Source organism: Osmia lignaria, chromosome 11, assembly GCF_051020975.1.
Source record: "Osmia lignaria lignaria isolate PbOS001 chromosome 11, iyOsmLign1, whole genome shotgun sequence".
NCBI classification, from domain to species: domain Eukaryota; kingdom Metazoa; phylum Arthropoda; class Insecta; order Hymenoptera; family Megachilidae; genus Osmia; species Osmia lignaria.
This window is the reverse complement of record NC_135042.1, coordinates 3702501-3726088: the sequence shown is the minus strand read 5'-3', so window position 1 is coordinate 3726088 and position 23588 is coordinate 3702501. Positions and strand designations below refer to the sequence as shown.

The 23588-nt window shown below is 40.9% G+C and overlaps 3 protein-coding genes across 4 annotated transcripts in view; all 3 read right to left on the bottom strand.

Annotated features, from left to right (window-relative positions):
• The window catches only part of Sol1, a 362434-nt gene that overhangs the window by 312400 nt on the left and 26446 nt on the right, over window positions 1–23588 (bottom strand). For both annotated transcript variants that reach the window (XM_076691075.1, XM_076691076.1), the window contains one exon: window positions 842–1047. In XM_076691075.1, coding sequence (XP_076547190.1) covers window positions 842–844 — 3 coding nt within the window. In that variant the 5' untranslated portion in view covers window positions 845–1047. The remainder of the gene's footprint in view (window positions 1–841; window positions 1048–23588) is intronic.
• LOC117610556 (uncharacterized) lies at window positions 5200–7040 on the bottom strand. The gene has a single exon (XM_034338125.2). It carries the CDS (start codon window positions 7008–7010, stop codon window positions 5673–5675), a length of 1338 nt encoding a protein of 445 aa, XP_034194016.2. The 5' UTR covers window positions 7011–7040; the 3' UTR covers window positions 5200–5672.
• LOC117610557 (uncharacterized) lies at window positions 11388–12619 on the bottom strand. The gene is made up of 2 exons (XM_034338126.2): window positions 12402–12619; window positions 11388–12041 (listed from the first exon to the last, which is right to left on the bottom strand). The coding sequence occupies exons 1-2, from the start codon at window positions 12489–12491 to the stop codon at window positions 11706–11708; spliced, it is 426 nt and encodes a 141-aa protein (XP_034194017.2). The 5' UTR covers window positions 12492–12619; the 3' UTR covers window positions 11388–11705.

The window sequence follows — 23588 nt, the reverse complement described above, 5'->3', positions numbered from 1 at the left end:
TTCCGCGAAAGCTGTAAAGCTCCAACGAGAACAAGAAGCTTTTGTATTTTGTTATTACCCAAATAAATTATAAATTGCATTCTTAAATAAAGTAACTGCAATAATGTAAGGTGTGCCGAAAAGACCGGTAAAATTTTAAACGAAATTAATCATAAATTGAATCGGAGAGAAAATGAATTTCATTTATCGGAAATCAACACCAAGTTTTCAAAATATACGGAAAAGGCCAAATGTCGGTGAAACACAAACACAGAGGCGTCGAACTACAATAAAAACCGAAACAAAAAATAACTGTAACATGGAAACCAGCCTCCGCACGTTGATTTGACTATTTTTTTTCCTTTTTAACGTCAATATTTTATACGTTTTACAAGCAACGTAGAGGTAGAGGACAATTTAGAAACCACTACCGCGTACGATTGTAGAATCACATGCGTTCCACAGAGCCCGTGATATGTGTAGAGGGCAAAAATGTACCGCAATTTTTTTTATCCATATATAACGCATCTCGTTCACGAAAGGGACGAGAACAGTATGGTATAGTAGGTTGAAGCACCACTTTTCGTGAAAGATTTACGGAGGCGAACAAAAGAAAGTTTAAAAGGTAAGCGATACGAAAACGCATTATAATTTTTCAAAATAGAATTATATTTTTACAAAACTAATGAATTTTAAAAATCAAAAAGTATATAAATAATATTTTCACATTTAAAAAAATATTATAAGAATAGTACAAAATCTATTTCAAAATTTCTTTTGTTCGCCCTTGTAAAAGCCAATTCGAAGGGCATTCTAACGAAAAGCATCGACGAATAGATAGAAAAGTATATTCAGTACTCACCATTACGTTAAAGATGCGACGTCCCTCATGCTTCGGCGCCTTCTCCTACGATCATCCCTTCTTTCCAACCGGCTGACGTCTCCGCTGAGTGTACAACAGCCTGCACTTTGCACCAATTCATAATCGACGCACTTCCTCAAATTGCCCTCTCGCTCGTTGCATCAATGAAATTCCCTCAAGGTGCTACCTCCACGATGTCTGAACAGCTATGGATATTAAACACGATGCTTTATTATATTTGATCGTATAAATCAGCACACACGCGTACACTCGTTAGAACACGAAGCGTTAGAAAAACACACGAATAGAAAAAACGAACACACTTGTCACTTGTATGAGTAAACACAAAATGACACTATTCTTTTAGTTTCAGACTGTTAATTTGCTGTTACGGTTAAAGGTTGATTAGAATGGGTGTTAGGAGCGCGAGAATTCGAAGCGCATTCGCGATGATTAGTGGTCCCGAGACAGCACAATCGTGACAGGAGCCACGCGAGTGATCGGGGTTGTTTGGAGCCAACAGGGTGCACACGACTCTCCAGCGGCAGTTGACGCGACACTAAAAGGAAATCGGAGTCCGCTTGCCGCCACCTGACGTCGGACGCCTGCGCCTTTCGTCGTCGCGCCACGAGACACGAGATTTCGTGCAATCGACGCACCGTGCCAGTCTATCGCCACGATTTCGTAAACCTACCTGTCGAACGTTTCCTTTCATTTCATTAACAATAATTGCCTAATTAAATAATTGTTTGGGTAATTAAATATTTTCAGAATACACCCCCTTACATTTCAGACTTGTATTAGAGCTATTAGGGCTTATTTATATTCATAATAATAATGATGTGATCATTCATAATTTTAATGATATTAATATTAATATGTTTGCTATCCCCTGAGGGCTGCAAACTTATTAATAATAATAATAATGCTAATATAAATATTAATTATTGTAATATTATTGTTTCCAATATTTTGTAAATTGAGAGTTGTGGACTTATTGATATTAGAATTTTTAAGACTCATTAATATTGATAATATGATACGAATTCATTTGGTACACCCAACATCTAATCTATAATATTCCGAAACAAATGGGATTAATTTTTAAGCAGACGAGATCAGATAATTAGGAAACATCTTCACAGACAACGTCGATAATCACAAAGTAGAATAATCGTAGGATTACGGTTAAATACAAGCTCTCGGCAACGAGGGAGGTTAGTCAGATCGGGGGTGAGCACAGATGCCGATAATGGAATCGTAATGCTATTGGCTGATCGATGATAATTTTATTTCGTTCAATGGAAGGCATCGCGGTCTACGAAGTATAATGAGCACACGAGAAACAACAAGCTTTCGTGATTAACAAGCCTAGCACGGTACCGTTCTCGATGCAATGGTAATTTTCCCGCGATCGCTTGGAATCGTATAACCCGCAGGATAATCCTACCATGGCGAGAACTAATTCCGCTTTGTGTACTAATTGTTGCGATACAATGGGATACATTATTCTACCTGGTAACTTTGACTTTTGTCAAGACACTGTTGCTTTAGGATCATAAATCCGAGTTGGGAATAATGTATTATTCCCTCTTGCTTATAAAGCAAAAAGAAACAATGAACTTTCCGTTATCAGACGAATAATTTTTAATTATTGAATACAGTAGACTCTCGTTATAAATCTTAAAGTACACCAATGCCACCCTTCCATCATCGTAGTATATGAAAATGATATGTTTCTATTTCCCCTCCAAATGAAAGCTTGGAAACTTGACAAATTTTCCAATCTACAGCCCCGTCACCGGCAATATAACGAGAGTTTACTGTATTACAAAATTTATCATATATATGGGACACCTTTTGTCATTTTCCCTAAGGATGCCTAAGGGGGAGAGCGAAAAGCACCATTCTCCCTGAGGAAACCTGATTTGATCGCAAATGTATGTATTAATCGAGGGGATGCTATATGATTATAAATATGCATTAAAGTTTATGAGATATGTTAAAATATAATATTCCGTAGATATTAATCTGATATGAACCGTATTCAACTTTTTTGTGTTTAAACTGTTGAATATTTCAGGAACAGGTACACGCAGTGAGTGCAACATAACTCTCGCTACGTGTATAATAATTCATCGTATTTACGTCAGTTTCGTAATTTATTTGCAGTTGCTCATTTTAATATTCAGCCATCGTGGTTTTCCAGACATGATGCTTTATATTTTAACATATCGTCGAGGCACTGAATTATTTCCTTCACGTTATATTCATCCGTGTATTGTAGTTATATTGAACGAAATAATGTGTAATATTCATTGTATATGAACATTGAAGCGCGTTTGTGTACCTTACTTTGTATCGTTTGAAAGCAATCCTAGGAATGTAGGAAAAACTAGTTTACAAGAAATCCTTCGTGATGTTTACATCCTCTACGTAAACACAGTTATACCAACAAGGCTATTGTAAGGTTCTTAATACCGTAGATTGTAGATAAAATAGCAAACATTGATATTGTGAAATATTACGTAAAGGAAATAATAAAAATATGAAAATCAATAAAAACTGTCTACGTAGCAAACTGAATGGTAATAAAAATGTAAGGACACACTTGTTCAAGATGCAACTGATTGAATCGATGCAAAGGAATAATTATTTAATAATAATTATTATTATTCTCTTAATTTTAGTACTTTAAAATATAGTCTGAATATCAGATAATATTTTCGTTGAAACTTTCATTATTAGTAGAGTAGATTTCTACAAAGTTTACATTTGAATGAACATTTTCTACAATGAACAGCTTGTTACAGCGGTACAATGTACAAGCACTTGTTCCGACATAACTAACGAACTGCTAATTAGGTTTAATCGAACAGCGGTGTAACCAGAATACATTTTTGTTGACCTTAAAATACGAGCAGCCACATTCTCTCGTTTCATCGTACGAACAATACACGATTGTTCGAATTGAAAAATTTCTACAAAAAAAACTCGATGACTTGTTCCCTTTATAGAAGGGCAATTTTTTCGTGCAACTTGATATTTTATATTTTGGAAACAATCTAACGGGTGAATTATTCAAGTGCAGTTAAAGATAAAGAATTGATAAGAAATTCAACCCCATCGATTTTATTATCGATGGATAATTTAATATTTCAAATTAATTAATATATTTTTTGAAGGCATATAAATTTTTTCACCTTAAAATAATTCTTAAAGAAACAATGTGAAATTTAGATAATGAAAATAACATAACGTATACGAAATTAAAATAAAATTGAGGCTCTCTCCATGGTCCGCCGTTCGTGTGTTAACACAGTTTTTCGATTCGTTATCGAAAGCTTTGTTATTCAATTGATTCTCCGACAATTCCGTTATCGAAAGCACGAGGCAATTTAAAATTTCCCAATCGAATTCATTCAATTTCTATCTTGTTATCAAGACGAACGCGATCTCACATTGTCTGTTCACGGATGACGTATTCTCTTATTCACCAAATTGAATATCTCTTCCTTTTATTTCCACCGCTATTCTTTCACGTCTCTAACGATACTTTTCAAAATTTATTGCCCCTCGAAACCACAGACGCTCAAATTCTTTTCTGTTCTATCATACATACACCATTCTCTTTGACTGAGAATAAATTTTGCTTGACTATACATCAAGCTTATTACCGAGCCATAAAAGACTCATTTCCTCATAAAATGATGCAATGGTTCAGTACTTGCATAATATAAAAGTAGGTCAAAATGATTTTTTTCTTTCTATAAAACGTTCAGTTTTAAAAGTATTCTATTAAATGAACTGTTTTGAAAGCTTTTCCAACCAAAAGTTATGAGATCTAATAAGATAAGATAAAAGATTAAAGTCACATCGAACTATTGTAATATAGAAACAGGAGATAATTTAAGATCACGGACGGAAAGTAAGTTTAAATATTAGACGGCTCTATCTTTCCGTCTTTTGTAGGGTTTCTGCAAAGTTTATTACGAGCCATAATCCTTTTTCCCTTTCACGACACAAAATTCACCTAACGGAGAACGATGGCGACGTTTAAGCCGGCAAAGCGCCGTATCACACAATGGTTTTAAGCGGAAAATTAGCTTTCTTAACGATTCTACGTTTAACAAAGCTGGCAGCGTACGCGTGTGGCCGCATAAAATCCCCTGAATGAAATAATTACGTTTAAACGTTCTGAATATCCGCTTATCGGTCGAACAGACTATGGGAATATTTATATTCCCGTGACGACAGTATAAATATTACTAAAAAACTGCTGGTTATTTTTTTATTTATTTCTATTACAAAACACAACACTATCTCGCTATCATTTGTAAAATAAAAACTATGCTTATCATTATCATTATGCATCTAAATAGGGGGTGCGAGTACCCGTAATTTCGGGATCCCGCCCGACATCAAAAAAGAGAAAAGAATCCTTAGATAATAGCTGGGTTTAAAACTACAAAATTCTATTCAAACGGAACGATCTATTTGTCGAAATTCAACTGCACCAGGCAGTTTGTTCAAATTGCATGAGCCTGTAAAGCCAGCTTAACAGAACCGTCCGATTAAATGGTCCACGATATTTCAGACGATATCCGTGCAAAAAGTCGTCTGATGCATTGATTGACCTTGCTCCTGGTAGCCTTTTCAACGAACTCTGGCACGATTCAGCGAGGACTTTGCGACACGTCCGCAAATCCAGAAATAAGGACAGCCTTCCTTGCTGGCTCCATTCCAAAGTCCCTTTATCACAGATCGTAATGCAGGTACAAACGACGACACTCCAAGTACCATTCACAACCCCAGTTCCTTGTTCTTGCACCTAACACTTGGTCGCTTTGTTAACCAGGTGGTCTTTGATGTCCTCCAACATATCCACGATACGATCTTTATAAGCCTTCAGAGTACGGCATTCGTTAATGACCAGTTCTGATCGTTGTTCACCGTACACCACGTGTTCCAAAAGTTCGGTATTATTAACGAAATACTTCTCGACCGCTTGTTTCGTCAGTAACATTACTTGCATGTTGGCGATCGAATACGCCAACGCGATATTCCTTATTTCCCCGCAACACTCGATGAACTGTTCGCGAGGTAAACACTCCTCCATGTCGAGACCTTCGGAAGCCAATTCGTTCTTCATGGTATCGCAATAAACGTCGATGAATCGATCAAAGTGCCGACGTCTGGTGGCTCGATCGGTGGTCAGATAAAGGCACAAAATGAAATCGAGCGCGGGCGGACTGTGCCGTAGAAATTGAAAGTCTATCAAGTAACAACCGATCGGCTTACCGTTCGAATCTCTTTTAAACATCATATTATTCGCCCATATGTCGCGATGGCATACGACGTTTCTGAATTTCTTAGACGATTGCAGCAATATCGGCAGGCTTCGAACGGTCTTCGTAATCCAATCCTTCATCAGGCTCCTCTCTTCGTCGTTGAATCTATCCGCGTAATCTACCATCGTGCATGCACCTTTGATACAGGAGCAGAGATATTTCCTCGCGGCCAGTTCCTCCTCGACGAAAGCTACCTCCTCCAGCCAGTTTCCATAAAGATCCGTGATCGTCTGTCCGGTGGTACGGCGAAGCTTCTCGTCGTGGATCAGGAACCTCGAGTGGAAGGTCGAGAGGGTCGTTATCACCGAAACGCAGTGATCAACGTCGAACAACAAGAATTTGTCCGGTGTTACGTATCCCTCTTGTTTCGCATCCTCCAGCACGATTATGGCGTTGCTCTTGCCGAGATAATAATCAGGCGCCCATTTCGGTCCGTTACCCATCCCGATCTTCGACACGATATCGCTGTAGACAGCTATCTCCTTATTGAACGTGTTCGAGTTGACGAGGAAATCGTATTGAGGACTGTCGGTGGGCGGCGGTGTTTTCGCGAAGAATTTCAAATGCCTCGATTTATCGTCGATCTTCACGGTTACCGAAAGGGTGTAGTACTGGCCCAGAAAGCCATTCGTCTCCCCGAGGCTATCCAAACTCCAGTGCAAAACGCGGAAGTTAGTCGAGCGAAGTTTCCGCTCGACGATCTTATTGATGTCGGAATCGAGGAGCAGCACGCTCGGTTTATCATCGACAGAGCAGATCGACGACTTGGAGGAGGAGTCGTTGAAACGGCAAGCCGGATCGGCGATGATCGTCGTCATGTTGAAAACGAGCGCTGCATTAGTCTCGTTGAATCGTCGAATTTATATACCCGGCCTGATCTCGTGCGCGTGCTCCCATCCGATGACGGGTTGTAAATAAGCATTTAGATGCGTTTCAAAAGAACTCTTAGAAAAATGATTCTTCGACAAATGCGGTGGTACCGAACGAATGACGGATCGAGGATGCGCGACGCGGGTAAACGATCCGATAGAGAATCGCTTCGACAAACATCCCGGTTGTAGTAATTTATACATCCCGTAAATCTGTCTGGTATACCTTCTAAATGCGACGAGAAAACGAACTCTATGTGATTTATGTCGTTTCGTGGGGGGGGAAAAAAAAAAAACGAGACTACGATAGCGACGGTAGAAAATTCGGTGACGAACACCCCGATAGATTGATTGGAGAAAAATGCCAACGGTGTGTAACAAAAACTTTCACCGTCGAAAATTATACAATCGTTTCGATCGAAGCTCATTTTTAAACGTCGATTCTTTCGTTTTTGTGGAAAACGTTTCGTTTCCTTGAAATTTTTCCTACAGATAACACGATGTTATATAAATTAGTAACATTGATAACCTAATAATGAAAAGCCTGATATAATAACATTAAGCTCCCATTCAAGTTATTTAACACAGTCAATTGATAGTGCAGTACGAGGAGACTTGTAAATCAATTTTGAAGATGACTTGGGTAAATATTGAAAGAGTATAAAACGCTTTGAAGAAACGAGATGCTGAGAAAAATATAGTAAATACATCTGCATGAATCGTTAATATTTCCTTCTTTCAGATAAATGACGGTATTACGTTAACATCATGCACTTGTAGCTAAATTTAAAATTACACGTGTTTCAACGTGAATACTGAAACAGATAAGGATTAACTTAAAGCCAGATGTTTGCTTTAGAAAGTCTGACTAGGCAAAAAGTTACAGCGACTGATTTCTTTTGGGAACGTCTATCCTTAAGGGATTAATGTTGGATATGCTCGGAGTATACATACGTATGAGCATGAGAGTCGCAAAAAACAATACGTGAAACATTGCGATTTAATAAAAGTGAGGGTATTTGCGACACGAAAGTATTCAACCTAGACGATGTAAAAAAATATCAAGGTATCAAAAATTAATTTTCTATTTAATAATATTAAGAATTAGAATGTTTAAGCCGTGCTATAAAAATCTTGAAAGAAAGACAATTTTAAGGAGATATTCAACGATCCGTTCGAAAGCACGAAACCTCAAAATAAAATGCATTTCTTTCAAACAAACGATCCAATTAAATAACACAGCAATATTTCAACGTCAATCATCGTTCTATTTTTATTTGAAATATCGAAGGAAATTTAATTTAGCACCAAATGAAAGCACTCGAAGTTATTAAAATGCAATATTCGCAAAACAATTTCCCTCCGTATCGTACTTCATTCGTTACTATAGGAAAGCATATTTGTGACTGGTTTCTTTTCAAAAGGATACACAAAAAATAGAACAAACTCAATAACATATAACGGATCGATATGAAAGATTGCGATAGAGTTGATTGAAATAGAACAAGAAATTTTAGTAAAATTTGATTTTTTTCGATTTGACGATATAATAAAACCTTGTGATACACAGTTACAGCTGTCGAAAGTTTTGTCATTTCGAGCCATCAAACCTAATGGATTTCTTCTTCTCTCCAATAAAATCCAATTTATCAATGATCGATCGTTTGAATTTCAAACAGAAGCGGAAGTTGCGTGTAACAGCGAGAGTTCAAGAACGAGGAACCATGAAGCGGAGTGAACACGACGAACGCGTAATCCCGGGTAGAAGGGGAAAACATTAAAGCCCATGGGGTGCTATAAAACAATTTCAAAGAAACTTCGTCGAAGCTCTGGTAGCCGTTGAAATTTATTTGCGTTCGCCCAAGAAGGCGTCTCTAACTTCTTCGAAAGGAGAAGGGTAGCTGCGTATTAATGAGGTCACACTCTAGATACCCCTTTCGGCTTCGTTACTTTACGCTAGCAGAGGTGTATAATTCCATTAACCGCTGTTCCGTAGCTATAATATTGCTCGATGTATGTACACGCTGTCGTAATTATTGCTGATCGAGTTTTCACCGCAACGTTCGACGGTAATTTCCACCGAGCAGAGATTTTAATCAGACTACTCGTTACTCGTGAAAAAAAAAAAAAAAATAATCCAGCCTTGTTCAAATGAACGCGCCGATTAAATCGTAATTAGTCGACGCGATCGAGTACGTTTTATTTAGAATCAGAATTAAAGAGGTGATTTTTAAGCGTTGTCGACTATAAAATGGTTCGCTTCGTTTTATGGTCGTATACCATTTGGTGAACAAGATTCCTTTCTGATAGCGTAATAAAAATTGAATGATCTCGGTTAAATTATAATTTAACGAGATAATTAAAAACAAAAATCCGTGCATCTTTAAATCCAATAACGAATTAATTCGTCCTGTTCAATTATCACGGATTATATATACTCGGGAAAGTTTGAGTGGTCGTAAAATCTGAAAACAGCTTTCGAACACGAACGATAGATTAAGTCATAAAACATCCCGATACAATTGGAAAGTCATCAAAATTTTGCACGCGAAACGTGAGGGGAAACAACTCATTTTGCGGAACATCCAAAGGACAATTACAGCGACGTAAGAGTCATAGGGGATAATTCATTCGCAGAAATTAGAATCAACGTATGATTTCTTTCCGCGAGCGATAAACTTCATTACGTCTCGGTTTCATTCGACTGTCATTATAGGGACTTTTAATTGCCGGTTTTGTCACCTACCAGCAACAGGCTGAATCGCGACTGCCCAGTTACCGGAAGATCGTTTCTCCTTTTTCTTTCGCGTCGACAAGTGGGGCCGAAACAGAATTCTGATTAATCGACGTAGCTCTAATTAAACTTTTAATTAATGAGTCGGAAACAAGCAGACAATTTTCAGCGTGGGTGTTGGCAAGGACCGTGACCACGGACGATTAACCGTGGACAATAGGAAAGTCTTGTTTCAGCAAGACGAATACCGGTGGATGCATTTATGCGCATAAATTTACACAAATTCTTCGGTGATTAGCGGACAGCTTTTTGTCTTCCTGTCGCTTTAACCCTTTCTTGTGTAGGACAGAAAAAAAATGAGAAAACTTCTACTATTTGGTCGGTCAATCTTTTTTTTTCAAATTCTAGTTTTGAAACACATTTTTTAATGATATCCTTCCTTCCCAAATATCCATTTTTATTCAAAAATAGAAAATACCTAATTGGAAATTTATTTTCTAGTTTTATTCAAAATTGAATCAAAGGCGCTTAATTGCAATTAAAATCCCAAGGGTGAGCAGGATGTGACAGACGATTCGAGGAACGTAAATAGCCAAGGCAAGACACAATATCGAAGGGTGACCAACAATGGAAACCGTGACCATCAATCGATGAATTCAACGGTAAGTGTATTGAACACCCTTTGACGGTGGTATGTGTGTTTCCTGGTTACGTAAAGTCCCCGAGATTCGTATCGATACTTTCTGCACGGGCTTTGAGTTTCGATGCCTTGCACCGAGACTCGAAGGCAACTTACTGCAGCGTGATGCGGAAATATATACCGTGCATGCAACCGTGTGTATAGGCGCCCCTTTTCATGGTGTTTCCACCCTCGTATTCGGAAGTAGCAATCCCAGTATCAACCACCGTTCACTGGCTGGATACAGCGACAGGGACAGAAATTCCAGGGAATACGGTCAACGGTGGGAGTATCTTTGAAGATGCGAGATGATATCGCTCGTACAGTTCAGGAAAATATTTCACACTGTTTTTCTGACGCTTTTGCAACGTCTGATAGCGGAAATAAGATCGTACGAGAGAGAAATAATAATTTTGATAAAATGGAAATAATTTTCTGGTTCAACAATTAGCAACGGCAAAATTTTCCAACAATTAATTAAATGAAATAAAGGTAGTATAACAGCAGATTGCTTTTAAATTGATTTTCAGAGGTATCGCTTAAAAATAAGGTCCCTCGGTGGACATATCGTAAACTGGATAGAAAATCGTCTTAACAGAAAGGATACTGGGGGGTGAAAAGTTATTCCGTGCATGAGCTGGCTGGTATTTACTCGATCTATCCAGCAACATGGACGAGAACGATCGGCTGGCCCGGTTTACCCAAACACTGTGTCAACTGCGAGTAGTTTCACGTGAAAACGAAAAAAGTCGAGCCATCGACGGCCTCGTTTCCCGGATGAATTAACTTCTTTACGCAAACACCGCACCACAGACCGAGTAATTTTTTAATCAAACTGATGCATCGCGCAAATTAAACCGGGAATCGTATACCCCTCGTTGTTTGCATTCATTGTCGTCGATGATGTGTGAAATATGATAATTAATATTTGTACTTTGAGCTATTACGGCAAATGAATTATCCGACTGCTGGTGTATGGAATTTATTTTCAAATAATAATTTTTATTGAGAAAAATTTCGAACATTTGGGAATAATGGCAAATTTTATGTGAGATGTGTTAATGATCGTATAACAAGGGTTTAATTTTAAGGAACGTCCTGGGGGTCGGATTTTATCGAATGGACCCACTAACGGTAACTTTTCCTTCGCTCCCTTTTCCTGGATTACTTGATTCAGTAGAAGAAAGAAAGCTTGCGATCGATCGTTAGCAAGAAGCCAGGGGAAACTTGCCTAGCAGACCACGACTTTCCGTTCGTCCTCATCGATTAGACGGAATTTCCGGCTGTAGAACTCTCGCATTTTGTTCGATCGATTGAATTTCTTCTCGGGGAAATCGACTTGGACCCTGTTCGGTCGACCGTACCAGAGATTAGTAGTCATTGGGACCTTGTGACCTTTGTTCTCTTTCGAGATCTCCAACCAGTAAAGGCTGGGCTTAGTACGATCGCATCTTGCTTTACTAGGATCGAAAACGCCACTGTGAAGACGTTCGTACGCCGATCTTGTACTGTCTTCTTTGTTATTGTTGAAGTACGAAATCGAGTGGCGAGAAGCGAATGGTTCCAACTGAAAATCAATTCTGTAACCGAATACCTTCGCTAAACGGGCTGATTGCAAAATATATGTTCATAAAAGTATGACGAGGTTTCGCAAATGTTTCATTTTCTTCATTTCCGGTAATGTTCTTTAAAATGGTAATTATTTTATCGCTAACGAAGTAACAGTATGAAGTGGAAAAAGGAGGAAAATTTCATCTTGAATCATAGATTTCTACGTTAGAAGGGCGGAAAATTGTTTCCCCGTAGCTCGTACGAGATTATCTCGGTTAAACTGTGAACGAACCACTTCCGGAATGAAACGTTCAACGAGCACGTTGCTCGACATTAATTATTAAGTCACTCATATTCGTTTGGAGGGTCCTCTTACCATGGGATACTGTTTTGCCTCTTTCACCATGCACTCTTCCGTCGCCCGCATTTGAACCCATGGTGTAACGAACTCCGGTTGTTCATACATTCTCTTATCTTTCTTATCTTTATCATTACCACTGATTTACGACAGAAAGGGATTAACAGTGAATTTCCGGGAGTTAGGTCACGAGGAGCACACTTTCGAAGCAAACATTGAATAAACTGAAGGTGTCGAGTTCAAGGAAACAAAAGAATATTTAGAAATTTTTACAGAAATCGATTTATATAAAAAGAAAATATATGGTATTCTACTTAAGAAATAAAAAATTTTCAAATTATAATATAATAAATTATTTGGATTATGCAAAACAAAGGCAACAGAAATTCGATGTAGTATTGTATCTAGATAATTATAAGGTATTCCAGCCAGTTTGAAAATGAGCTTTTGTTTATTAATGTTTGTTTAATAAGTGCCAGGATGCGCCATCTTACGAAATGCGCAACAAGTTCTCCTCAGGTAAATGATTAGTTCAACGATTTTATGCGATGCGGCGCTGCTTGTATAATTCCCACTAATTTTCAGGACGAACAGTGTGATCGAAATTAAATTAATTAAGAACGGCACTTAATTAATTAGATTCGAGAGGGACCGATAAGCCGGCTGGCAGTTTTCTCTTCCAGTTTGAGCGTTCGGTCAACTTTCGCTAACTCGATCACCGCTTTTCTCGATTATCTCGTTACCTTTTACTCTTTTCTCCCTTGTATATTTGTTCTGTTATACTTTCGAGTATTTGATAAACGTTAAAGAAAAGAAACGTTCAATTACAAGAAAAAGCGTTCGAATAATACTATTCTGTTCGTTTCAAAAATTCTTCTGTTTAACATAGAAATAAAAGAACTTGGAGAACCTCGAGGTAAGAAAGAAAAGGAAGTTTTCATAATTCTATTTCCACGTAAAGCGTAATAATTACATACATTGGCATAAATTACTTATGCACGTTAATGCAGGAACTTGAGCAGCATGTTTCAAACGCATTCTGTGCAAAGTAGAATTGAATACATTAGGAGTACGTATGTTAATGTTTTTTCACGGAACGAATGCATTTCTTTTTTTCCTTCGTTGCATTGATGCGCAAGGCGCAGCAACAATGTCCTAACTGTGACCGAGTCCCACGGTTCATCGAGAACTCTGTTGTATGCATTCGACACTGTTACAGCAAAAGGGCAGAAGTACTCTCGTGAGGGAACTTTTTCATTCTCTCTCATTTCCGAGTAAAATGTCGCCTGCAGCAGCATCTGCGAGCAACAATGAGAGTGTCCAAGGAAAAGGATTCCACAGTTTACGAACCTACAATGCTCGGAAAAATAAATCCAGAATGGTGTAATTAAAATAATTACACCATAAATTTAGGTAATTGCTGTTTATGAAAGGAATTGCCGGTAGATCAACATTCGAGCTGAGATGGCTTAGAAATTAGCATGGAAAGTTTCGATGAATCCCGTCGACGCATTTGCGTAATTTTCATTTATACATCGTGCGCCGCGTCGACGAGTTCGTTACGACATACATCGGGTCTCGGACGACTCTAATCAAACTGAACCGAACGCGGTACGCGGTTAATCGTCTAATCGAATTAGCCGAAACGGACGTCGAGGATTGGCAGAATTTCTGACCCAACCAGGCAAGAGTCACGTTTTAACGTTTACCGAGGGACCCGCTGATTTCTGCAACCGTTCCTGTTATTTCTATTCCATTTCCCTTCCGCTGACGCTGCAATTATATCCAATCTTCGTACAACAAAAATACCCGATCCTATTTTTTCAAACGGACACGCATAGCGTTCGAATAAAACGTGTAGGAGACGAAAACACGTTCTTTTCAACAGAGAATTGGATCCTGCTTTCATTCAATCCTGACCGAGTAAACAAGCATAAGTTGCCGATGGTGTGGAATGATCCGCGAATCGTTTCGATCGATGATCGAGTTAGACGAACGAGCGTAAAAGTGGCGAGCAGGAATGGCATGGAAGGAAGTGGAACGCGGTCCTTTGCAATTCCATAGGAAAGGGGTAGCTAGCTAATCTCGATCGAGGAATCTCGCGAAGGAGTAACGAATCGGGAAGAGTAGCGTTTGGCGAACGTCGAAGGTATCCCGTAAGTCGGCGAGAAGATCGCGAGCAGGTCGGATATGGTATCGGTGATCCTGTAACTCTTCTCCCGCCTTTACTGAACGCTCGAAACGGTCCATGTTGAGAGAAAAAGGGAGATCGTGAGGGAAAGAGAGAAAGGGGGAGACACGATGGAGAAGGAAGACGATAAAGGTAAGAGAGATGAGAGGTGATAGACAGTGAAAGAGAGAGAAGGAAAAAGGATGATACATAGAACGAATAGCGAGGTAAGAGAGGAAAAGAGGGCATCACTGAAAGGTGAAAAGGAAGGGGGTAACGGGAAGTGGTAGGTGGAGGTGGTGAAGGTTAAGGCAAGGGGGGTACAGGAGGTATGTCATACGACACACAGGGCAGAGTTTAATCAGGTTCGACTAGTTAGTTGGCAGGTGCGAGCATCGCGCGAGTAGGAAGGAGAACCGATCCGATCGAGCTCCAAGAAGCAGCGTGGCTCCTGTATGCTGCTACTCTAAGCAAGAAATGCAGCTTTACCTTGGTCCCCTGCTTTGCCCTCCGTTTCTTTCCGGCTCACTCCGGCTCTTTTATCTCCCGATTCGTACTTTCAAAGACCTCGGACGCATCGACATTCTACGCCGTCTTCTCACAGTCGTTAAATGCTTATAATTTTAACCGCTGTCTTTACGAGGAATTTCTCTCTTTCCCTTTCCCTGCTCTCGACCACCTTTACCTACGAGCCACATCACCGGCCACGTACCTACCGATCCACGAAACGATAGCACGAACGATTTACGATCGTCAAACGGATCGAGCTCGATGCTCGATTGATCGCTTAAAGGAAATACGATAATTCGAGGAATTCAATGACAGTGACAGGGTTCACTGTTTCAAAGTTGCTTCTTTCTTCATCAGATTAGAGAAGACTCTCTTAATACTGCTAATTAAATCAAGTAATTTTAATTCAATTTTGAATTTCATTCTCTAAATTTCACACTGCTCCTTCAAAAATTATTCTTCCAATATATTATACATATGTTTGAGTCACCATTGACCCCACCTCCGCTGCTTAAGGATTTACGACACTTTTATATCATCGAATCAACAATTTAATCCTATCGATATGCATACGGGAATCTATTTTTGTGAATGGCAACGGAGTGTTACGACTGAATGTGTCCAAAGGAAGCAGAAAATGGTCAATTCAGTTATAACGTATAGAAGAGTTGAGACGCCACTTTTACAAGCGAAATGCAAATAAACCGCTCTTTTACTGTTATTCGGAACATGCCCCGTCCGAGGATTTTTGCCGCGGCTACGGCTGCGCCTATATTTACCGAGACGGCCAGTTTGTCCTTTTTTTTTTCCCACGTGTGTCGAGGCGTGACCTCTCGCAAGGCGATCCCATAGTCTTCTAGGTATCTCCTGGTAACGAGTGATCAACGACGACGACGACGACGACGCGGAGGAACTACGTCGGGTGTTCGTCAGGGCGTTCGCGTTAATGGCGACGTGTGCCTCTTGTATACCGTTAAAGGCCTTTCCGATGCCCGGTGTACCTAATTAATGGCACGTCCGTGACGCGGATACCAGTACGCCTACGGCGGGTTCAAGAGGATAGCGTTGTACGAGCACGTGCGATGTCATGCCTAACATCCGTCTTACTTGCTGTCACGCTATTCAACTACTTGGTAAATAAGCATAGCTAGCTATGGTCGCGCGAAGATTGCAACGGAGACAGGAGGCGCGTGGTTCTGTCGACGGGTCGGTGGATCAGCCGCGTGCGTACGCCAATCAACGTATAATTAGCGCGCCGCTATCGCGGATCTAAACTCGTTCCCGGTAATCGAGATATCGCGATGGGAGTCTCTACGTACACGCGACTAGTCCACCATCTAGAAATTGAACGAGTCAATGCGGAAATCTCGGAAATCGCGACCAAACCCACGTGGACGTCCGCCACACACGCACCCACGGTTTACTAGCTTACATAGGCGGCACACGCTGCTCGCATTGTCAAACTGACACCCTCTCCGACAGGATTAAGCATCGATATGTTTTATGATCGCATCGAGAGGGAACCGATTGTGCTTCGTGATATCGATACACACGGGATTCTATGCGAGCGAATAAGGTGTTGAAGTATGGGCGTAGATCCTCCCGGACGTATGTATTTTGTTTGCACACGTCGGCGAATAAATACCTGCTGGTGCAGGCAGGTGTTTTGCTCTTAGATAATCCCGTCGCGATGACACGTGTTCGTTGATAAATGGATTATCATATGAATTCTCTTGGTTGTTTACAGGAGGCTCGAAAGTTAGCCTACCCGAATGAAATAAAATATATCCACTTGATTTCCTTTACAACTTTAACGAATGATTACAAAATTCTAACTTTTTGTCCCACTTTTTGGAATCATTACGATCCGTCAACGTGTAAAATAAATATTTGATGCTGTTAGACGTCTCGTTATGGGATATAAAAACGCAGAGATTGATGACGCTCTAAAGGAGCCGATTTGAAGAGATTTTTACCAATTTTAATTTGAAATGTTCATAAAATGAAACTTGGCGTTTTATTCGAAACAAATTGGAAAATGATTTATGCTACTCTAAGCGTACAAGATTTACATTCAATTATCACGAAATGATTTCCCTACAGCGACTTTAAGCCGCGTAATAAATTTCTATACCCATCGCATCTATCTTATAATCGAATATACCAATGAAATAACGTGTACCTACGTATTAATAAATGGAAATAGTTTAAGGTTGCAATAAATCGATCCGGTCATTTTCTATGAAAATTGTATTCAATGTAAAAAACAGAAACAGTCGGATATTAAGCCGATTATCCCATCAAAGAAATAACATGAAAAGTACTGGAAATTACTAATATCAAAGAGGAATGTAATTACAGTAATAAAACGATTCGCGACACATTACAACGTAAATATGCTGCTGGCCTGGTAACTAGAAATTAGCCTGGTCTCGAAAATTGTCGAAATAAAAGGCTGCACGGGGTCCGTATAACCCATCTCATTAAAGAGTAGAAGAAACGTTAAATGTCGGTTGGAAGTTGCACGGTACGTTTGGAACAGCTACAACCTCTATAAAGTCAATCACGTTACGCGTTTACGAGGGTCGCTCTTTCTGCGGCTCTTCAAGTCGCGTGCATCGTGAAAAAAGTACCGAAACCGTGCTTTTTTTCGCTGGGTCATAATGTCGAAATTGCGTGTTTGAGTCGTAGCAGCATGATGAATCTCGAGCGAATTCGACAGAGTATTTTTTGCAACGTGGGACAAGTCTTCGCGTGCAGCCTCGGTTACACGATGAAGAAAACGACGCGACGCGTCGCGATGAAGACGATGAAGAATAAGAAAAAGAAGATGTAAAAAGGGAAGGCAAGGAAAGAAACAGACCACTCTGTTAATACGAAGTAATGGACGAAGCTAACTCGCGAGCTACACAAATAATAGGCTACCACTCGGACGACCACGCGTTTGCCAGCCGCCAATTCATCCTTTTCTTCCCTCTTTTCTCATCCATTCTCGCGCATTTCAATAACAACCCGTCGCTTCGCTTCTAAACGGCTAATTCACCTTTATGCTTTATGGACAATCGCCGTTCTGTCTGTACGATCCTGTGAAGGATAAACAGCTACCCATCCAATTCGAAATACCGATCTCTTAACAGTCCAAGAAGGACTGTTAATCTTCGACATGATCGTGGCACGCGCTTCTATTCAACACCGGTTGTCCGACCAACGAAACCATTTCTTCCGACTAGTAGTAGCTGCTTAACGGCAGTAAGAGATAAACGGAAATACGTGGAACCCGGTAGAGAAATGCAAGGAGCGCAGTTAAGATTTTTCTTCTACCGTACACGTGAACCACTAGGGGAGCTAGTGGATTCTTTGCTGGAATCGATGTTTCCAGCCTTCGAGAACCAACAATGCAGCTACTTAAACTAGGATCTTGTATCTATCTGTCCGGCTAACTGAGAAAAAGTCAATCCATATCTAGGATCTACGTAGCAGCTTGTAACGAATCAGACAAGAAAATAAATATCAGGATAGTCATATGTCGTCATAAAAAGTAGCGGAGGAAGAATAGTTATGATTATGATTGCTATATAAATCTATATACACTAATACCACTAATTATAGCTTGTATTAGTATGTACAGCTCTATATGAGATTTTAAAGACCTCGCCTGGCATACCTGGCGACGATCTACTTCATAAAGATATTAGTACCCTGACCATTTCTTCAGACTTCATCTTCTTAATCTGCTTTAACCTGAAGAAAACTAAAACTCGAGTATCCTGCTCCCCGATATAATCGTAAATTAACCAGCCATTACTATGTACCAGAGAGTGGGTCAAGAGTAATTCAGCGAATCTAGAAGAACGTTTTAAAAGGAAGCGTATCGTGTTAATGGAGACTGCGCTTAAAACAGACAATGACTTTTTCTGCTAGAAATGTTTGAAAATCGCATTGTAAACTGTCGATAAATCGGTGTCCTAGAGGGGGATGATAGTTTCTAGGGTGTACCGAAAAATTCGAGCCTCGGGTCGAATCGGGCGAGACCTGGAAAATTCTTCCAACACATAAATTTATTCGGGTATCCGTAATTTTAGAACCGAAACTCGATTCGAGACTCGAAACTCAATTCAGAAGCCGACCCGATCCCGACCCCAATTTTCAGGTATCTGCACATCCCCAATAATTTTCCATCGATTTGCCGTAATCTCTGCATGAATAACGAGAAAACGAAAGAACGCGGATGACATATGGAAAGTCGGAAGGTGGATACGAATTTGAAGGCGGACCAAAGGCCGGGGTCACGTTATATTCCATGGCAATGCGCCCGATTTACTGCACTTCGTTCCACATACACGGCTGGCAAGCGCACGACACGTATAAAACACTTCTACATCCGGTTGTTCCTGATTCCTGATTTCGGTGGCGCGATCACCGTTGCGTAGAGATCGTTGAATTCTAGATTAGCGCGATGGAAAGGATTACGGCCGGTAACTAATGGCAAGTGTTAAGTAAAATCGTGCACACGAAACGATGGCCAGGCAATAAAATGAATCGGGTAAAAATCGGTTATCCTCAAAGCGTACGGGTCACACGCGTTGAATTTATTTCCTTGCGAAACGGTTTGCGGTACACGCCGGATGCGTGGAATTTTTCGAATGAGATTTTCTGGAATGCGACCACGTGATCCGAATTAAATCCCACCTTTCGGCTGATACCTTTTGTACGGACACTTCAACGAAGTTTAACCGGTGAATAAGATTATAGAAAATAATGATAAATAATTAATTGGTTGCTGTGCACGGTGGATACAAAGGGAGAGAAACTGTGGAAAGTGAAAATAAGAATCGCGAGCGTGAACTGAAAAGTGTTTCTCGATGAATTAGCGTAAAAGCACGTCACCGTGGCCCCATCGCTCCATGTACGACACATGGAGAATTTATTCCGGTGAGCATCTCGCGATTGCCTTATTCGTTGCGCCGATGGGTGTCTTCTTCCACTTGGTTCAAGATTCGCCAGTCTACGACCTTGACATCGATCGTCCTTGGTCCCCAAGGGGAAATCGTGCGAAAGTAAGCCCCGTCGTTCCTTTTTTCCGCTCGGCGTTCATCTAGAAAACTCTTTGATCCGCGCCAATAAGCATCGAGTTCCGGCGTGCTAAATCGTCGGTAGCGCACATAGCGCGGTTTCCTTCGATCCGCTTAGAAACTAGCTCACACCGTAACTATCTCGAATGCAACTCGCATGCAGACACGTCGTCCTCGTCCATGACACTTCTCGAACGTCTCGACGAACCTCGAGTCTCGTGTCTCGATCATCGTGAACTCGACGTTAGTCTGCATCCGCGACGTGTGCACCACTTTCAAACTTTTGACCTGGAAACCAAGTATCCGACTCCATGGGGAACACGTAGCCGTAAGTTACCGCGAGGTCTCGGCCAGAAACGTTCTTGAATCTTGATCGAAGTTTACTGCCACCAAGTGGTGAACCAAGTAGAACTGGAAAGGATATCTGGTGACCCAACGAGAAACACGATAACTACACCCTTGTCTATTTCTGCAACCGATAAATCTACATTCGATACACCTAATTTATGGAACAGTAAATTGGATAGCAGTAAAGTTCTTGTAACTTTGTTGGAACTTACGAGTAGGGTTGCTTTCGATACATAATCATAAATCTTAACCCTTGAACACCGGAGTCCGGGTAAACCGGGACCAAAATTTATGAAACGTATACAAGGATATTAACCTAAAGTTAATATCTATACATCCATATATTGCGAGAATAATTTTTAAAGGAACACTGTCAAATTTCGAAAATGAAAATAACATGAACTTTCATTTATTAGCAATATCAATTGCGTTTAAATGTGATATGGAACTCGGAAAGCAAAGGGTAAGAGCTTAACTAGAGAATTGAAAGGATTTCTATTGGAGTATGGTGTAATACACAAAACGATTTCGAGCGATCAATTTGATCGACTCTCGACTGACGTAACAGAAAGCTCGTGCAATTTTTTCTGCAATATTGGATACGCTTTTGTTGAAAACGCCTGCGGCGGCAATTTCGGGGATCCTGTACTACCTATGACTTTTATCACACAGATGAATGAGTCACCGTTCACGATCACTGTGTAATGGTTTCGTATCTCCTGGAATGTATCCTACATTTGCCTCTGAATCATTGCGAAACCTGGCCGATCCTCTGAATGAACACCTATGTAATTACTATACACCACATAAGATCGGTGTTACTGTTTCTGATGCCATTGAACCCGTGCGTAATTCATGGAATCATACTTTGAGAACAAAACGTTCTTGATCCTAATCTTTTCTAAGGATCTCCAGAATGACGTCCGTTATGCTACATAATTTGTTTACTTCAACGATGAACAACCTCCTTTTTTTGTAAGGAGAAGCGAATTGTCGACGCATGAGTCGCAAAAAAGGCTAATTTGTTATTATTAATTTGTTATTTCCTAATAATCAGTACCCACTGTGAAGGAGGACGAGATTAGCTTACCGCCCAGGGCGGCGGGCACCCAAGGGTGACTTAAATTTGATTTTTAAAAACAGTATGCTATTATCGAGCAATTGGGTGGAAGATGATAGATAGATGAAAGATTTTTCAATCTTTTGTCTTCCCTTGATACAATGCACGACAAATCATATGGGTAAAGAATGCACGCGTCCCGTCTCCCCCGGACATTCAGATCGTCCTCGAATAAGGGAACTTACGCGTCAGTGTAGCTGGCAAGAAACGTCACCGACTTCCCGTAACGTGTCCTGAGCGAAGTGAAGCTCGAACAATAGCTTACTGTACGTTTCTTGCGTGTCGTAAAAAAGACGAAAGAAATTCCGGTCGCTAGTTGACCGCGCGAGTTTGAAATGCCTGAAGACGTCTGGATGGGTCCGCGTTGGCAACGATCGGCCTGTAACACGATCATGCCGCGCGTCTCGAGCGGATCGAACGATTCTAATGGAGCCGGACGCTTCTGTGAAGCGGACAAGCCTAATCACGCGAAGCAATTTGCAAGGAAGTGCTTCGTTACCGAGAAGTCATTAGCGTACGCGTCTTGACACCGTACGAACGATAACGATCGAATCGTGCGATCACCTTCTTTTTTCACCGATTCATTGATATTCGTCTTGCGATCGAAGAGGATTCATCGGTACAAGGGAACAAGACAATGGCCAGCGGCGTCTGTGGCCCTGTTACACGACGCCTCAGCCGAAAATGCGGCTCACGTGCGAGCAAACGTGCTCTGTCTGCCCGCTACCGACCGATCCTTAGGATCAAACCAGCGGGATCGATCCGCTGTTCGTTCAACAATGTCGTGAGAACTTTTCGGAAAATTGAAGGATAATCCCGGACCGTGTCAACCGTCTTGTTTTCGTTTGGAAGATATTCGAGTGCACGAAATAATTTTCAAAGATAGCCAGAGGGGCTATTGGATGGTCCAGTTAATCCTATGCTAAATTTCCATTCGGTAGGAAACATAAATTGAATTGGATATTGTCTTCTCAACAATTCAATTTAACTTCCGCTTTCTGTTCAGACAAAACGTTCCTTGTTTCTAGAATAATTACTCGAAACAATTCGAGGCGTCGATGTTGAGATGGAAAGCGAGGATTGGTTCGGGACACCTCGCCGTAGGCATGGTGCTCGTGGAGACAACGGTGACTAGGTAGCTAAGAGGGAAGAACTGCCTTTTAGGGCTGTTAAGCGCACAACGACGACGCCTTGGTCGATCTTCGTCTGGTCTTGTCTCGCCTGGCCTCGCCTTGGATCGGATCGGATCGGATCGCCCATCGCGTTCCGCTCCGTCCCGCCTCGCGTCGCATCTTCTCGCGTACAGGAACGCTTGCCTCTGCCGACGCGACGCGACGGTCCCGCGACCCCGATCCTTCTCAGAACGCGCGCTAGAGAGACTGCACCAGGTTTTTAGCGCGATCTTGAAAACGGAAAATGTTTGTTTTTTCGTCGTACGTTGCCGATACTCGGCCATCGGCTACGCGAGAGCGTCGTACCAGCCGAAGGGTGTACATCAAACCGAACACGCTTATTCATGAATATTTACCCATCGTCGCGGAATTAATAATTCGAATTAATCCGAATATTTATTTCCCATGGATTTCTATATATCGGGGAATGTGTCACGATTAACGGTCGGTCGAGCTACGCGGATATCAAGGAAGGAGAGAATGATCGATGGGGAACGTCATTCGGATGTCGAACAAGCCCGGAATATAAGGTACGACACAATTGGAGGTAGGAAAAAGGATGAGCTAGAGCCTGTGATGGATATCGATAAGAGGAATATCGGGTGGAAGAAATATGGAAGGAAAGATGAGAGTTGGTGACGCAACCCTTTCTGTCTAGCGCGAGTAAAGGATAAAATCGAGGTGGTAGAGATAGTAAAATAGCGAGTGAGTAATGGATGTTGAGGATGACGATTCGAGGAATCTCGACGGATGGCAAAGTCGAGATGCCCTCGCAAATAGTCATCGCGACTTGTCGATCGTGGATGGCAGCGA

Coding starts and splice junctions, on each gene's coding strand:
- LOC117610556 (XM_034338125.2), bottom strand. CDS start 7,010: ATGACGACGATCATCGCCGATCCGGCTTGCCGTTTCAACGACTCCTCC.
- LOC117610557 (XM_034338126.2), bottom strand. CDS start 12,491: ATGTATGAACAACCGGAGTTCGTTACACCATGGGTTCAAATGCGGGCG. Junction 12,042..12,401: donor AGGCAAAACAGTATCCCATG/GTAAGAGGACCC, acceptor ATTGATTTTCAG/TTGGAACCATTCGCTTCTCG.